At 47.5% G+C, this 18,330-nt stretch overlaps 1 protein-coding gene across 3 annotated transcripts in view; it reads left to right on the forward strand.

Moving 5' to 3' along the window:
• Positions 1-18,330, forward strand: part of LOC138792220 (neuronal acetylcholine receptor subunit alpha-10-like) — a 77,485-nt gene that overhangs the window by 47,956 nt on the left and 11,199 nt on the right. For all 3 annotated transcript variants that reach the window (XM_069969375.1, XM_069969374.1, XM_069969376.1), the window contains 3 exons: positions 7,846-7,991; positions 8,695-8,849; positions 9,989-10,521. In XM_069969375.1, coding sequence (XP_069825476.1) covers positions 7,846-7,991; positions 8,695-8,849; positions 9,989-10,521 — 834 coding nt within the window. The remainder of the gene's footprint in view (positions 1-7,845; positions 7,992-8,694; positions 8,850-9,988; positions 10,522-18,330) is intronic.

The raw sequence follows: 18,330 nt of genomic DNA on the forward strand, positions 1-18,330 counted from the left end.
CCCCAGTAGTATAAAGACCCTCTGTGTACCCCAACAGTAGTATATAGACCCCTGTGTGCTCCCCCAGTAGTATATAGCCCCCCTGTGTGCTCTCCCACTTGGATATAGACCTCCTGTGTGCTCTCCAAGTTGTATATAGACCCCATTCTGCTGCCCCAAGTAGTATATAGACCCCCTGTGTGCTGCCCCCAGTAGTTTATAGACCCCATTGTGAAGCTCCAGTAGTCTGTAGCCCCCCTGTGTGCTCCCCCTGTTATATATCCTCCCTGTGTGCTCCCCCCATTTATATAGACCCCCGCTGTGCGCTCCCCCAGTTACACAGACCCCTGTGTGCTCCTCCTCCCATATAGTATATAACACAATAAAACAAACACTTATACTCACCTGGGTCCGGGCGTCTCCTCTTCTCTTCACTCTTGTGGCCGCAGGAAGGGTTTTCCCTGCGATCACAATAGGCCGCACTCCTCTTGTCCTGGCGCCGATGCTCTAGTGATGTCACTGGAGCGCCGGCACCACAAGGACAAAGCTGCCACTTGTGTCCGCAGGGAAAACCCTTCCTGTGGCCACAAGAGTGACTGACAGGAAGGGAGCCAATGTCTCCCGCCCTGTCAGTGCTGCTGCATGTAACTATGAGCGCTCATTATGAGTGCTCATAGTTACAGTTCAGATGGCAGAAGCGAGTGGGGCAGCGGCCCTGTCCAGCGGTCTTGAGCACAAGAGCGGGGCATGGGGGGCCCCCTGGATGTTGGGGGCCCCAAGCGATCGCTTGGGGTGCTTGGTGCCAAAGACCGCCACTGGTGCCGCTGGGGACCCTGCTTCTTCCTCTGTGTAACTTTCATCCTGTGACCTCTCCTATATGATCAGCACACTCCTCTCCTGACATCCTCTGTGCCGCTGGGGACCCTGCTCCTTCCTCTGTGTAACTTTCATGCTGTGACCTCTCCTATATGATCAGCACACTCCTCTTCTGACATCCTCTATGCTATTGGGACCTTGCTCCTTCCTCTAGTGACCACAGGGGGCATCTTCTCTGATCACAGTTTCTCACTTTTTTTTTTTTTTTTTTGGCTTGAACCACAACTCTTCTGTTCAGAATCTGCCAGAGAAACATTATATGTATTATGCCTCCTCTGTGACCCTAATAGTAATTAGGTCCCATGTGCACCCATATAATTATTATTCCCCTCTGTACTGCCATATAGAAGTATGGCCCCCCTCTGTACCCACATATAGTTGTTAGGTCCCCTGTGTACTCGCATATAGTTGTTAGGTTCCCTCTATACTCCAATATAATAGTTAGGTCTCTTCCGTGTCCCCATATAGTAGTTTGGTTCACTCTGTACCCACAAGTAGTAGATTGGTTCCTCTGTGTCCCCATATGGTAGTTGGGTTCCTTCTGGACTTCTGTCTTGTCCCACCACTAGTGTTCCTTGTCTGGCACCTGTTGCAAAGCCTTGTACTCAAACTTAAGGTGGTGATGAAGGTGTTTGTGAGTTTCACCACTAGATGTCAGCGTTCTATGTATAAACTTGTATATATGTATTGCACAGCTGTAGTTACTAAAGGGTTATTGTTTCTTTATATAATGTGATTCTGTGGCAATACTTCTGTCTTCTCTACCTATCTCTGTTCTCATTTCTATGCACACTCTCTTCACCACTCACAGGGACCCTTACATACCCTGTAGGAAGTAGTCACTTGGGGAGGGGAAGTGTAGCGTCAGTTTCCCTCTGATTCTCTGAGGAGTAGGACACACACACACCAGGCATCCCTGCTAAACTTAGCCAGGGCCTGGTTCTGCCAGGTTCCCTGTCTGGGACAGTCCAGTTGAGTTGTGTTAGAGGACAGAGACACAAGAGTATGGAGAATCCCAAAACTCTTCTTTCTAAGACTTTAGTTACAGACACTATGCAGTGTTAGACCCTGAAAGGAAAACAAGTCAGAGATCACCCCAGCCCACGCCGTGAAGTTCTCTTAAAGGTGCAGGGCGGTATCCTAAGGCAGAGGAAATGACCCCGATAGAGCAAAGCAACTGTACTAAGGTCCATGTACTCTATCTTGCAGCGCAGGTGAAACCGGCACACAATCAGACACTTAGCTTTGCCTAGGTAACTTAGTCTGGAGCATTTGTCCCCCTAGTAGGACAGGTACCCCGACACTGCAGGGCAGAAGGTGGTTGGATGAAACACGGGCACAACTCCTCTACTATCCTCAACACTAAGCTACACAAGCACTGCTCCTCTACCTCAGCACTTAAGGTGTCTCCCAGCACAGATTCAATGTACCCAAGTCTGTATCACAGAAGTTATCCATTGCCAAGCTATCCTGTATTGCAAGAGACTATTAGTAAAGCCATTTTATTTATTCTCCTGGGACTCAGTGATCATTGCACAGCACCTACACACACCGGCTACACCATCCTTGGGTCATCTCCCCTTTCTGTGGGTGATGGTACCAACAGTCCAGGTGGGTCATCTCCCCACTCTGGACCACCGTTATAAGAGCCCAAGGGACCCATCACAACCCGGCAGGTCACCGACCTTTTCAGGGGAACAGAATAGCCATGCACAATTAAAAGCAGGTATAACACCACACCTGTGTGCTGAGTTAGCACTGGCATCATGGCAGAACCAGCACTGGCTAGGCTATACTGCACTACCAACCACCATAAAAGTGGCGTCACTGCTACCACCTCAGAGTGTGACCGGTAGTAGAACACCACCCGAGCACCCACCACACTTCCTATATAGTAGTTGGATCCCTTCTGTATCTCCAGATAGTAGTGTGGTGTGAGCCCCCGGTGATGTTGTATCGGATGATTGGCCGGTCACTTGCTAGATGGTGACGCCACTTTGGTGGTGGTTGGCCGAGATACAGCCGATGCCAGTGGGGCATCACAGATGTGGTGGCAAACCTGCTTTTATTTAAGGAGGCCGATTGTACCTTTTTCCCCTGTGGACAGTGTCCTGCCGGGCTGCTACAGGGTGCCTTGGGATAGTGTGATCACAGATGGCCAGATTGGTGTAGTGACCCTCCAGGACTATCGGTACCGCCACCCACAGAAAGGGGAAGTGTCCCAAGGATGTGAAGTACACTGTGTCGGTGTAAGGTGAAAGATCACAGAGTCTCTTGTTCATAAATAAGCTTGTTTTTACTAGAAAAGTACGTGCTTGCAGCAGGTAAGGACAATGGATGTTTCTCCTGATAAAGCACTTGATAATATTGATTTGACAATACAGCGCCAAATCTGCGATAGGAATGTAGTGTAGAATACAGTTGTGCTGACTGAGTAGCGTGCTGAGTGATACAAAGGAGCAGAAGAGCAGAGAGGAGGATGTCATGAGAGTCTCAACCCAAGTAGTACTTTGCTCTGCCAGGATGTTGGAGGATGAGGTAGAAGAATACTTAGAAGAACACTTGTGCCCGTGTATTGACCTTTTAGTCTCCACACCACTTTATGCCCACTAGATTTGGGGGACCCGTCCTAGAGGGTGACACAAGCCCCAGACCTTGTTACCTGGAATGAGCGGAATGCTGAGGGTTCCCTGCTGACAACCGTACTGCGAGATAGAGTCCCTAGGCTTACTGCAACTTTGCTCTATCCGGATCAATTCCTAGCTTACTGCTGTCTGTGAATACTTTCCTGCTCTGTGACTCTCCTAGTCCACGGCGTGGGTTGAGGTTGTCTCTGACTTGTCCTCTCTTGAAAGGGGCTTGACACTGCATAGTGTTGTGTAGCGTTACTGAGAAGAAAACTGTTAGCTGTCTTGCTTCTTACCCTTACGGGGCACTGACTAAGATTGACTTGAGTAGGGGATCTGGCAGAGGGCCAGGTCCCAGAGAGGACCACTGTAGAGAGCTGTTTAGCTTGCGTCCTTCCTTTACAATGTCCAACACGAAAAGACCCATGCACTTTCTCCACCCATGTGACTTCCTCAGCATTTCTAAAGTGCGCTGTGAGTGGGTGAAGAGTGCAACAGAAGAAGTAAAGAGAGAGATGATAGGAGAGAAGAACAAATTTCTATTGGTTCTTAGATCCATGTGACATACAAACAATGACCCTTTACACACTTCAGCTGTGCAGCATCTAAATACACATATCTAACACAGCAACATCTATTGGCGAAACTTTATCACTACTTTCATCACCACTTTTACACAATAAGTACAGACTTTTCTGAAAGGTGTAACCAATAGTAACACCCGTGGTAGGACACCACAGTAGTTAAGCCCTCTCTGAACAATATATAGCAATATCAAGTTGGCTGAACTTGATCGACGTATGTTTTAACCTTACTATGTAGTTCAGCCCCAGCACAGTCCACTGGTGTCTTCTCCCTGCTTTCCATCTGGTGCTATATGTGCCCCCATACAAGTGTTAGGTTGTTAAGTCCCATATAGGCTGTTGTATCCTCGTAAGGCATTTAGATGAAGGATCCCCGCTGTAGGCTGTATTTTATCCTCCCCAGTAAATAGTATTCCCCATGTGGGTAATCCCCCTGTAGTGGACACCCCCATGTAAGTTATCCCCCTGTAGTGAGCACCCCAAGGTAGGTAATCCCCCTGTAGTGAGCACCCCCCCATGTAGGTAATCCCCCTGTAGTGGACACCCCCATGTAGGTAATCCCCCTGTAGTGAGCACCCCAAGGTAGGTAATCCCCCTGTAGTGAGCACCCCCCATGTAGGTAATCCCCCTGTAGTGAGCACCCCCCATGTAGCTAATCCCCGTGTAGTGAGCACCCCCAGGTAGGTAATCCCCCGGTAGTGAGCACCCCCCATGTAGGTAATCCCTGTGTAGTGAGCACCCCCAGGTAGGTAATCCCCGTGTAGTGATCACCCCCATGTAGGTTATCCCCCTGTAGTGAGCACCCCCCATGTAGGTAATCCCCCTGTAGTGAGCACCCCCCATGTAGGTAATCCCTGTGTAGTGAGCACCCCCAGGTAGGTAATCCCCGTGTAGTGAGCACCCCCATGTAGGTAATCCCCCTGTAGTGAGCACCCCCAGGTAGGTAATCCCCGTGTAGTGAGCACCCCCATGTAGGTAATCCCCCTGTAGTGAGCACCCCCCATGTAGGTAATCCCCGTGTAGTGAGCACCCCCATGTAGGTAATCCCCGTGTAGTGAGCACCCCCCATGTAGGTAATCCCCCTGTAGTGAGCACCCCCCATGTAGGTAATCCCTGTGTAGTGAGCACCCCCAGGTAGGTAATCCCCGTGTAGTGAGCACCCCCAGGTAGGTAATCCCCCTGTAGTGAGCACCCCCATGTAGGTTATCCCCCTGTAGTGAGCACCCCCCAGGTAGGTAATCCCCGTGTAGTGAGCACCCCCCATGTAGGTAATCCCCGTGTAGTGAGCACCCCCCATGTAGGTAATCCCCCTGTAGTGAGCACCCCCCATGTAGGTAATCCCCGTGTAGTGAGCACCCCCATGTAGGTAATCCCCGTGTAGTGAGCACCCCCCATGTAGGTAATCCCCCTGTAGTGAGCACCCCCCATGTAGGTTATCCCCCTGTAGTGAGCACCCCCAGTTAGGTAATCCCTGTGTAGTGAGCACCCCCCATGTAGGTTATCCCCCTGTAGTGAGCACCCCCCATGTAGGTAATCCCCCTGTAGTGAGCACCCCCCATGTAGGTTATCCCCCTGTAGTGAGCACCCCCCATGTAGGTAATCCCCCTGTAGTGGACACCCCCAGGTAGGTAATCCCTGTGTAGTGAGCACCCCCAGGTAGGTAATCCCCGTGTAGTGAGCACCCCCCATGTAGGTAATCCCCCTGTAGTGAGCACCCCCCATGTAGGTTATCCCCCTGTAGTGAGCACCCCCAGGTAGGTAATCCCCGTGTAGTGAGCACCCCCCATGTAGGTAATCCCCCTGTAGTGAGCACCCCCATGTAGGTAATCCCCGTGTAGTGAGCACCCCCATGTAGGTAATCCCCGTGTAGTGAGCACCCCCATGTAGGCACACCCTTCTCTGTAATATACATTAACAAACACCCCTACACACTCCCTGGTTAAACTTGATGGACATGTGTTTATTTTTCAACCTAACTATGTAGCTCGGCCCCAGCACAGTCCACCGGCGTCTCCTCGCCACTCTGCAAGCGATAAATGAGGACACTAGAACCCATAGAGCTGATCACTGCTATGCGGCACGGGGTCCTGTATCCGGGTGTAGGTGCCATAATACATGGCGAACCACCGGCTGCTCTCACTGAGCGATGCACCAGGCGCTGAGCTTATCATTTATTGACAGTGTCCACGCAGGAGTGAGTGCTGACCCAGATCTGGCGTCACTCAGGAGCGCCCCCGGGGCTCCATCTATACATCTGCGGTCCTGTCACACGTCATCATGAGGATGAAGAACATTAAACATAAAAAGTTACTAAATAAAGGGTTGAGCGGAAATGTCGCGGATGGGAGCCCCTGAATGCTGAGGGTGTTGGCTCCCAGCTGCACGGTGGTGGTGCGGACTCCCAGGCTGCATGGTGGTGGTGCGGACTCCCAGACTGCACGGTGGTGGGGGCCCCTGGATGGTGGTGGTGCGGACTCCCAGGCTGCATGGTGGTGGGGGCCCCTGGATGGTGGTGGTGCGGAGCCCCTGGCTGCACAGAGGTATAGGGCCCCTGGCTACTGACCTACCTGCCCCTTCCCTTCATACTTCTCCCAGCTCCTACTTGGTTATAGTTATATCCAGACAATGCTCTGTAAGCCACACAGCCTAACTCCTGACTGATACATGGTACCTGCACTGATACATTGTAACAGACTGTCAGCAGAGGAGAGAGGTCTGTGCTTCTGCAGCGTTTACCCCAATGGGAGATGTTACCAGTAGGGAGGGTTACATTCTATTTAACCTTATGCTATAATAAGTGGTGCGGCCCCTTTAAGAGATATTGCGGATCTGTTGCATCGTATCTGACGTTCATTATCTCTTCTTTCCTTAATTTCTTTTTAATTGGATTTCACTTTTCCGACATTGATGTAATCAGCGAGCATTATGGGAAAGAAGCGTCTCCGTAACTAATCTGTTCTAGAATATATGAAATGGATGCCTTGTCTGCACAGTATCTGCTGGCATCTATAAGGCGACTGGTAATGGCAGCCATATTGTCAGAGCGCTAATATAACAGCAGTTGAGAACACGGGAGGTTGGGAGTAAATAGGAACGTGAAAATCCATCCTGATACTTCTCACAGCTGAGGGTTCCTCACAATGTGTGTCCTCCGTATACGGGAAAACACCTGTAGTATGGCTGGAAGCAGCAGTTTCCCAGTCTCTATAACTTCTGCCATGTGGCTCCAGGGCATCACAAGATATTCCTGGATAGAACATGATTACAGATGAGCGAACCTGGAGCATGCTGGAGTCCATCCGAACCCGAACTTTTGGCATTTGATTAGCGGTGGCTGCTGAAGTTGGATAAAGCCCTAAGGCTATGTGGAAATCATGGATATAGTCATTGGCCGTATCCATTGGCCATATCATTAGAGCTTTATCCAAGCTCTGCAGCCCCCACTAATCAAATACCGAACGTTCGGGTTCGGATCGACTCGAATCCGGTTCGCTCAACTCTAAACATGATGCGAGTTGTGTTACTGGTGCAGACCCGGCCTGAAGCCCTGGAAGGTCATAAGCAGTGCGGCTCCTGTTTAACCCATATAGATAGCATGTAGAATAGGGTTACTGATGTACTGGAATAGTGTGAATCATCTTTGGCTCAGCTGACTGTTTGTCCAGTCTTCAGCTTGGTACATTATACTAATTTTGGACACGCCAGGCTCATCCTCGACATTTGCATTCTCTGTCTTTGTCTGGTTTCCACCATTAACTGAGTTTTCGTCTTTGTTCCAGGAGTTCTGGGGGCTCAGGGGAAGTTCGCCTACAAACTGATGAATGACTTATTTGCCAACTACTCCAATGCCCTCCGGCCAGTAGAAGACATGGACAAGGCTATGAATGTGACGCTGCAGGTCACCCTGTCACAGATCATCGACATGGTAAAGTCACCCCCCCCAGACTGAGACCTAAACTTGTACCTGATAATTTCTATTCCACACACCATAGCAATCCTGAGTCCCCTTGGTCCATTTAAAAACGACCCTTTAAAGACTTTCCCAAAGCCCTAAGAACATGACTTTATTTGAGGGTGGGGGTGGAGGGGTGACCTACAGCCCCTGTAGCCTTGCATGGAGTAAATAAGTGTAATATGGAGTAAATGTGTGTAATAGGAGGGTGAGATTTATTATTAGCAGACAATCTTTCTGCCATGCTTCCTTAGAGGTTTCCTCCACAAGGGGTTTTCCTCTCCTGAATGCTGGAGAATGATTTTTTGTGAGTCAAGAATTTGCTGTGTCCCCCTCTAGTAGTCCATTATGGGGTCTTAGAATGCCTTTGCACATAGAGATTTATCTGACAGATTTTTGAAGCCAAAGCCAGGAACAGACTATAAATAGAGAACAGGTCATAAAGGAAAGACTGAGATTTCTCATCTTCTCAAATCCATTCCTGGCTTTGGCTTCAAAAATCTGTCAGATGAATCTCTGATAAGGGTGTAAAGGCACCCTTATCTAAGCTAGTAGTGGTGGGAGCTAATGAATTCCATGCTGAATTTTGAATGCAGCTCTTGATGTGACCAGAACAGAAGACACAATGTGAGCCATTACGTCAGTAAGGTTTTTCTGACACTTGTTTTTTTTGCAGGATGAGCGGAATCAGATCCTAATGGCTTACCTCTGGATTCGCCAGGTTTGGTATGATGCCTACCTGCGCTGGAATAAGGACGATTATGATGGACTCGATACCATCCGTATACCTAGCAGTTATGTATGGAGACCTGATATAGTCCTATATAACAAGTAGGTCGGATGAGGTTGAGGTTCATCAGCTCGTGAACTTTCCAGCCTGGGTTTGGCTTATCTCAGCCCCTGTCCCCAATCAGCCTCGTAGTCCAGTTATATATGTAAATGGGTAAGGTGGGTGACAAACAATATGGCCAACATTACAGCGCCAGCTGGTTCTGGATGGCGAATCTGCCTAATGATGTAGTGATATGTAGGGGTGTGGTTGTGTATCACTACCTATATGGGCACACTTGCCATTTAGGATCCTGGGAAAGCTGAGACCATATTAGTTATCACCCACCTTCCCCAGGAACAGATATAACTAAGGAACAGCTGGTGTAATCCAGACCTTCTGCAACAAAGGTGGTCCTCATCTGTCTGCAGACCCCTGGTATCGAGACAGCGGCTGTACAGAATGAATACATAGAGCTCCACGCATCTCATGACTGCAGGGATTTCAGCCCCATGTTGTGCCAGGGCTCAGAGAGAAGGTGAAACACAATCGCAGGTGCAGCTGCTGTCTGAGGCGGCTCATGTTCTTCAGCAGAGGTGACTCTCAGAGCCCTGCGACCGAATTACAACTTTGCATCTAATAACTGGGAAGAGAACTCAACGGTGAAATGCTCATTGTACTGCCTTGTATTTAATGTTATGTTTGTTTTTAAATGTGGCGACCCTTATTGCTCAGGGCTATCATGAACTTTAAATGAGTGTGTAAATCTCCACTGATCCCGAGTTACATCAGGACTTATAACACAGTCACACATTCCTGCTGACCACATCTATCACCAGTTATTACAAATGTTTCTAAAAGCCTGAACGTCGAAAACTCACTAGAGACTGTTCCTCTAGGGATGGTGAACTACACCATCTTGTAGGTCCCCAAATGAAGGCATCTTGCTGATCTTTCTGGACAGTGGTGGTCTTCTCCTAGGACTCCCACGTAGGCCCCATTTTCTTGTTGATGATCTTCCAGTGTCTAGAACCTTGAACGCTGGGTAGAGCATAGTAGATCTAGGCCTTGTGATCCCTCACATGTCAGCAGAATTGTGAATGCAGCTCTGAATGTGAGTGGAGAAAAAGACATGATGCCACTCAAGATCAGTACAATAAGTCTATGCTGGAAACTATTACGAGCTATCCTTGTTTTTCAGTGCTGATGACCAGTTCACAGGCTCAATGGAAACCAATGTAGTGATCAGATACGATGGGCAGATCATGTGGGACTCTCCAGCCATCACCAAAAGCTCTTGTAAAGTGGATGTCTCCTTCTTCCCCTTTGATGGTCAGCAATGTCGCTTGACCTTTGGCTCTTGGACATATAACGGGAATCAGATTGACATCCTAAACCATCTGGACACTGGGGATCTGACCGACTTTGTGGAGAACGTTGAGTGGGAGGTTCTGGGAATGCCGGCGAAGAAGAATGTAATCACCTATGGTTGCTGCTCAGAACCATACCCTGACGTCACCTACACTCTCATCCTGAAGAGGAGGGCTTCATTCTACATCTTTAACCTTCTTCTACCTTGTGTGATGATCTCGTTCCTGGCACCGCTAGGGTTCTACCTCCCGGCAGACTCTGGAGAGAAGGTGTCCCTGGGAGTCACCGTCCTGTTGGCTCTCACTGTGTTCCAGCTGCTCGTGGCTGAGAGTATGCCACCATCTGAAAATGTGCCACTCATTGGTGAGTACCAAAACATCAAAATCATGGTCCACTGTGAGGGTAGGAACTGGGGGATAAGGGTCACCATATTTGTGAACATCAAAATAGAGTATCGTTCCAGTATTATTTGCATTTAGATCGCCTAGAAGAAAAGTGGGGTTCATGAGGAAAGGTTATATGGCGGCCATCCACTCAATTTCAACATTGTGTGAACAGATCCTTTTTGTGTTTTTAATCCACTCCTGGTTTTGGTTGCAATATGAGGCCCACAATACTGACTGATATATATGTAGTGTGAACCCAGCCTTAGGGATGACCAAACCACAGAAGACATGAATGACATGTAATCTTCACCCCACATACAACAACTTATTGGAAATTATAGGCAACTTTAATTCATCTTGATATGGTAATATTTAGCACCATATGGCAAATAAAATTTGGACCCTGTAGAGAGATGACCTTGTTGTCTGGTACTGTGCGATATTATTTAGTTATGGTACTCTTATGTTATCTATAGAAGACAAAGTGGCTTGAGCAATGATGTATAAAAAAGCCTAAGATCCTCAAAGACACATCTTATAGCACATCAAACCTTTGACCGGACCCAGAAATCGTGGTTCTAGTTTATATCTTGGGGTCTCAAGAAGGATTTATCTGAAGAAGAACCACAGTTTATTTACATTGAGGAGGAGACCTACTCTTCTTATCTGTGTTTTTCATAAATTTTGTTGTGGTTTTTCCAGTGGCGGATTAAATGTACCCTGGGCCCCGGGCTTTCCCCCCCAGTCAATTCGCCCACATTAAAATCTGCTACTGCGCCCCCCCCCCCCTGCACTGTCCCCAATAAACACTGCCTGCCTCCCCTCCCTGCTGGCCCCAATAAACATAATGTTTGGTCCCTTGCTGCTACCCCCAGTAAGCATTGCCCACCCCACCTCCACTGCCCCCAATAAACATATTGCCACCTCACCTGGTCCCCTGTGTTGCCCCAAGGTCACAGCAGCACAGAGGATGTCAGGAGAGGAGGGTGCTGATCTTATAGGAGAGGTCACAGCAGCACAGAGGATGTCAGGAGAGGAGGGTGCTGATCTTATAGGAGAGGTCACAGCAGCACAGAGGATGTCAGGAGAGGAGGGTGCTGATCTATAGGAGAGGTCCGAGCAGAACAGAGGATGTCAGGAGAGGAGGGTGCTGGTCTTATAGGGGAGGTCACAGCAGGACAGAGGATGTCAGGAGAGGAGGGTGCTGATCTATAGGGGAGGTCCCAGCAGCACAGAGGATGTCAGGAGAGGAGGGTGCTAATCCTATAGGAGATGGTCCCCCTTTATAGATGGTCTCCCTCTTTCCCCCTCTATAGATTGTCCCCCTCTTCCCCCCCCCCCTTATAGATGGTCCCCCTCTTTCCCCCCTCAAAGATGGTCCCCCTCTTTCCCCCCTTATAGATGGTCCCCCTCTTTCCCCCCTTATAGATGGTCCCCCTCTTTCCCCCTCTATAGATGGTCCCCCTCTTTCCCCCCTTATAGATGGTCCCCCTTTTTTCCCCTCTATAGATTGTCCCCCTCTTCCCCCCCTTATAGATGGTCCCCCTCTTTCCCACTTTATAGATGGTCCCCCTCCCCCCCTTATAGATGGTCCCCCTCTTTCCCCTCTTTATAGATGGTCCCCCTCTTTCCCCCCTTTATAGATGGTCCCCCTCTTTCCCTCCTTATAGATGGTCCCCCTCTCCCCCCTCCCTTTATAGATGGTCCCCCTCTTTCCCCCCTTTATAGATGGTCCCCCTCTCCCCCCCCTCCCTTTACAGATGGTCCCCCTCTTTCCCCCCCTTTATAGATGGTTCCCCCCCCCAGTCAGTAAATAACACAAAAATAACAAAATACAACTCACCTACCCTGCGTTCCCCCGTCGATTCTATCTCCTTCTGCAGTCTCCGGCTGATGCGCGGCTGCCGGGGGTGTCCCGTCTTCTCCCCGGCAGCGCGCACATCGCACAGCTCCTAGTGCCGCCTGGGCCCTGACTTCCGGTACGTGCGCTCCCAGTACCGGAAGTCAGGGCCCCAGGCGGCACTAGGAGCTGTGTGATGTGCGCGCTGCCGGGGAGAGGACGGCACACCCCCGGCAGCCGCGCATCAGCCGGAGACTCTTGTGACTGCAAGCGCAAACTAGATTGCGAACTAGATTGTTTACCATTAATCTAAAATTGTTCACCATATTACACAGAACAATATTGGTTAGTTACCATCGTTACTATGATCGTTATTGCGATTGTTACTATGATCGTTTACTCCTTCTGATCCTAGCAAAACAATGAATAACGTGCAAATACTCTGAACGATTAGTGAAAAATGCAGAACTACAGCGAACGAATGTGGAATTACAGCGAACAATTAACAATGATTTTGGGTTCAGAGCTAAATCAACGATCAACGACATACGAACCATTTTTCAATCGCTACCTGCAATTACATAGAACGATTATACTTTAAATTCGAACGATATAACGATTTTTCGAACGATAATCGTCCCGTGTAATAGGGTCCTAAGGCTTTGGCTGCTGCTACCTCTGAAAATGTAGGAGCCTTGAGTGGACTCTTTCTTGCAATTGTTATAGATGAACTCCTCTCATTAAGAAGGTTTGCCCAAGGGGGCGGTTTCAGATGACTTTAGTATAAAGTCAGTAGGGGGCTTAGATTACAAAGCACTAACCAAAATCGGGAGCTTAACATATGGCAGACACCAGACTAGATAGGGGTCATTTTAAATTCCAACTACCACCCAGGTGACTGAGCACCCACATAAACTTGCCAGTAATTGAATTTCATAGATATATGGGTCCAAAGAGATTAAGGAATTGGTACTGGGAAGAGAAAGTCAGCAGGTCTATGGTGCAAACTTTGGGAATAAAGTCTTGAACTTGAAACAGTCACCAGTACTAGTGAGAGATGAATAAAGTTTTACACACCCCTAAGGGGGGAACCTGCTAACCCCACTCCCTCCCTTGCTAAAACTTACATAAAACAGAAATACATAACACACACACATTTTTGGCAAAAATTTTTGGCAGCATCTGCTGCCTTTTATTATAACTTACACATATGGGGAGGCCCGACACAAATCACGCCCTCCTTCTCCGCAGGAACCAAGGTGAGGGAGAGGGTGACCCGCCTAGGCCATTCCTCCCCCATTGACCGCAGGCAGCCGCCTAGCCAAACCACGGCAAGGGGCCCCTCACCAAATGGAACCACCTGGAAAAGGGGAGCGTGATTTCCGCCTTACATAAACATTAAAACTGCAATATAACAAAACCATAACAAAACATAGCAATACAAAAACTATGTTCACAAACAGGGTGGGAGGGTGGGACCTGCAAAAAGTGCTTAACCCATCCTACACTCCCTCTCCTTTTATTCCCCTAACCCCGCCCCCTCTCACACCTATCTCACCTGACATACCTCCCACAGGTATTCCCGCTGCCTAGCTAATTCTCTTTGTCTCTGCACAAAGCCCCCCAGCTAAGCCCACCCACTCTACTAACTCCAGCAGCCATTTTAACTCCCTCATGAGACCAAACCACCATTATCCCCCACTACAACTAAACCCTCTAGCAACCTTCCAGTCGTGGTCGCAGAGACCCCTTACCCCAACTCTTCACTCTTTCTCAAATTACTTTCTGATCGTCCTTCCTCAAGCTCAGTTGGGGGTCGAACAAGGCCTTTTTCTTAACATTTTTGACTAGTAGGTGGTAATGTAGTAGGAGGTAGCAGGAGAAAGCAGAAGAAAAGTAACACCCATGAAGTTTTTTAGAGATTCAATCCGTGGGTCGTCTACAAATCAAGAAGACTTTTATGGTCATTGTAGATCAGTACCAAATTATGAAACACTTCCAAAAGATGTCTCTAAATAGAAGGACTTATTGGGGTCTGACCATGAATAAGTGTCATGTGACCTAAAACACCATGGTTTGTCTTCCACTGTTATCATGCCCACCAGTTCCACGAGACTCATGTTTTTTTTTTTCATAGATGATTAGATAGATGGTTGGATTTTACTTCTGTAGTGCTGACGTTCATCTAAAGTGTTTCTTGAGGTCTAGGAAACTGAAGATGTAGAAAGGGGGCTTCTTTTATAAATCTTTACAGACAGGGGGTGGAGAGTTTCATCACCAGTCATTACTATGTTAAAAGAAATGTTTCTAGAAGTCTGAACTTCTAAAATTCACTAGAGACTGTTCCTCTAAGGATGGTGAACTACACAATGTGGGGGTGAGAGCTTCTTGTAGGTCCCCGAATTAAGGCATTTTGTGTTCTCCAGCTGATCTTTCTGGACAGTGATGGTCTTCTCCTAGGACTCCCATGTAGGCACCTCTCTCTAGTGATCAGCTCCTGCACTGTGACCTCATTAGTGGAGCTTCATGTAGGTCCCAGAATGAAGGCTTTTTAGAAATATCTTCTGATATTGTGTGTTCTTCACCTCGACAGTGGTGGTCTTCTCCAAGAACCTCCATGTACATATCATGTGTGCCTCTCTAGTGGTCGCCTCCTCCACTGTGATCTCAGCAGAGGTAAGAGTTTCATTTAGGCCTCAGAATGAAGTTCTAGGCTTCTTTGTGAGATCACATAACATTTTGTGATCTCCAGCTGATTTTCCTGGACAGTGGCCGTCTTCTCCTTACACCCCTCATGTAGACATATCATATATTTGCTTTCTCTCTAATGGTTAACTCTTGGATTGTGACCTAACTAGTGGTGAGATCATTATGTAGTTCTCTAGATAAAGGTCTGGCCTCTTAAGGTGCATATACACTTTATGTTAAAATATAGGGAGTATAAAGTGTATGGGGGCCTCTCAACTCTCCACCACTAGATGATATGAGTTCAGAGGAGGGTCTGGCATGATAGTTTTTTACTGTCCAACACTTTTGTTCTCTGAGCAGTAAGCCAATGCCAGACTAGTCTGTCCATGGTTTACCCCTCCTCTTCTTGGTTCTGGATGGTGTCCTGCTGTTCCTCTTCATGTAGATGTCATGTGATCCTTTTGGACATTGGTGGTCTTCTCCTGGCACTCTATGGAAATGTCATGTGTGCCCCCCTCTCGCTAATAGTTGCCTGGGAACCATTATGAGCTATCCTTTCAGTGCTGATGGAAACCAATGTAGTGATCAGATATGATGTGCAGACTCTCCGGCCATCACCAAAAGCTCTTGTAAAGAGGATGTCTGCTTCTTCCCCTTTGATGGTCAGCAATGTCACTTGATCTTTGGCTCTTGGACATATAATGGTAAACAGATTGACATCCGGAACCATCTGGACACTGGGGATCTTCTCTAAAATATTGAGGGACCCAGAAAACAGTATGATGGGTGTGGAAGAAGCATTTTAAAGGAGAAGTCCCCCGGTGGTTGAGAGTGTTTTAAGACACTAAACTTACCTTTTCCCATGCCCGTGTTGACCGGGCTCCCATACCCCGCCGAGACTCATCTTCTCCCGGGTAGGTCATGAACCGGCTGAAACATCATTAGCGGGTGGGATTTAGCCCACTCAGCCAATCAGTGACAGCAGCGGTTTCCCACCCCAGTCTCTGGCTGGCTGAGCAGGCCATCCATCAGCCGGGATGTGGCGTAGTTGGAGGGGAGCTAAAAACACAGCCGGCTGGGATCCAGCAGCGGGACGCGACGCTGCGTGGGTGCCTGGACAGGTGAATATGACCTCTTTTTTATGTTCCCCCACCCCTAGCCCAAAATAATTTCTTTGCCCTGCGCTGGACTTCTCCTTTGAGGTTATTATCCTTTTAGACCAAGCATAGGAAACCTTCAGCCCACCAGCTGTGGCAAAACTACAATTCCCATCATGCTTATACAGCCAAAGCTTTAGCTTTGGCTGTCCATACATGATGGAAATTGTAGTTTTACAATACCTGGAGGGCAGAAGGTTTCTCATGTCTGTTTTAGATGTTCCAATCTTTAACCATCCGCAGCCGCAAACGAGATTGGCACTTGTTTGCAGTGCCGTTAAATGGCATTACTAGGCCAGGCCACATGGATGATCCACTGTATCATTTGTGCAACCATTAAAATATATTGCTGTTGACTACACATCTCCTGTTTACATTAGCCGGGATGGGTTTTTAACAAACATCTAAGAGGTGTGCGCCAATTCATTCTTGATTTGACCATTTGGCCTATCCTATAGAGGAGCCACAAGTGTTCCCTGTTGTTCTATTTCAACAGGGAAGTCTAGGTATTGACCTAGAAGGGATAGTCCCTCAATAGAGGTTCTTCTCACTGTAATAGTAGTGAAGACCACCATACGGACCTCTTTGGCTACCAGTCCCATTTATATAGTGATCTACTTCTTAATCTGGCAAAAATCTGGCAAATTTGACCTCACTGGTTGGTGATGCCCATGACAGCATTTCCCTGAACAACAATGAATGAATGTAATCTTGTCAGAATGAAACAAAGGTGCTTTGACTTCGAATAGGATGTTAGAGTGACTGCTGACATAGAGAGGAGAGGTAGGCAGATGTCGGCTTAAACTGCTGGGAGCAAGATGACTGTACCAGTGGTTGTGCCAAATCTGCTGCCGCCAGGGCATGGAAGGAGGCGTCAAGGCATCCAATCGAGACGAGATGTTCTGAAGTTTCTCAAACAGCAGGTCTTGGCAGATATGTTACTGGGAAAGCTCATTTAGTTGTAGACTATTGGCAAAGGAACGTGAGCAGGGTCCATGGCCTGTAGAAAATGATACAAGTCTGACGATTAATCACTGCATGGAGGTTCAGACCCGATCTCTACCCCGTAGTAGTCTTTGTTAGATACAGATGAAGTGTGGATGGGCAGAACACATAGATTGAAGGTGCCAGACACAAGGATTGTAATTGTAGTCAGGCAGAAAAGGGTCAGATCAGGAAGACCTCTACTAAGATGTATTCAGACAAAAGGTTGGGGCGGGCAGCAGACATGGTGTGGAAACAAGTCTAGACACCAGATACCAACCAAACGTCACCATTCAGGAACCGAACCAAATTTTTTATTGGAGCTAAACAATGGGAAATGTTGTTATGTTCTTGTATATAGGAGCAGTATTATAGTAGTTATATCCCTGTATATAGGAGCAGTATTATAGTAGTTATATTCCTGTATATAGGGGGCAGTATTATAGTAGTTATATTCCTGTATATAGGGGTAGTATTATAGTAGTTATATCCCTGTATATAGGAGCAGTATTATAGTAGTTATATTCCTGTATATAGGGGGCAGTATTATAGTAGTTATATTCCTGTATATAGGAGCAGTATTATAGTAGTATATTCCTGTATATAGGGGTAGTATTATAGTAGTTATATCCCTGTATATAGGAGCAGTATTATAGTAGTTATATTCCTGTATATAGGGGGCAGTATTATAGTAGTTATATTCCTGTATATAGGAGCAGTATTATAGTAGTTATATTCCTGTATATAGGGGTAGTATTATAGTAGTTATATCCCTGTATATAGGAGCAGTATTATAGTAGTAATATTCTTGTATATAAGAGTAGTATTATAGTAGTTATAGTGCCTGGACAGGTGAATATGACCTCTTTTTTAAGTTCCCCCACCCCTAGCCCAAAATAACTTCTTTGCCCTGCGCTGGAATTCTCCTTTGAGGTTATTATCCTTTTAGACCAAGCATAGGAAACCTTCAGCCCACCAGCTGTGGCAAAACTACAATTCCCATCATGCTTATACAGCCAAAGCTTTAGCTTGTATATAGGAGCAGTATTATAGTAGTAATATTCTTGTATATAAGAGTAGTATTATAGTAGTTATATTCTTGAATATACAGAGTAGT

Source organism: Dendropsophus ebraccatus, chromosome 5 (assembly GCF_027789765.1).
Source record: "Dendropsophus ebraccatus isolate aDenEbr1 chromosome 5, aDenEbr1.pat, whole genome shotgun sequence".
Taxonomy (NCBI): Eukaryota; Metazoa; Chordata; class Amphibia; order Anura; family Hylidae; genus Dendropsophus; species Dendropsophus ebraccatus.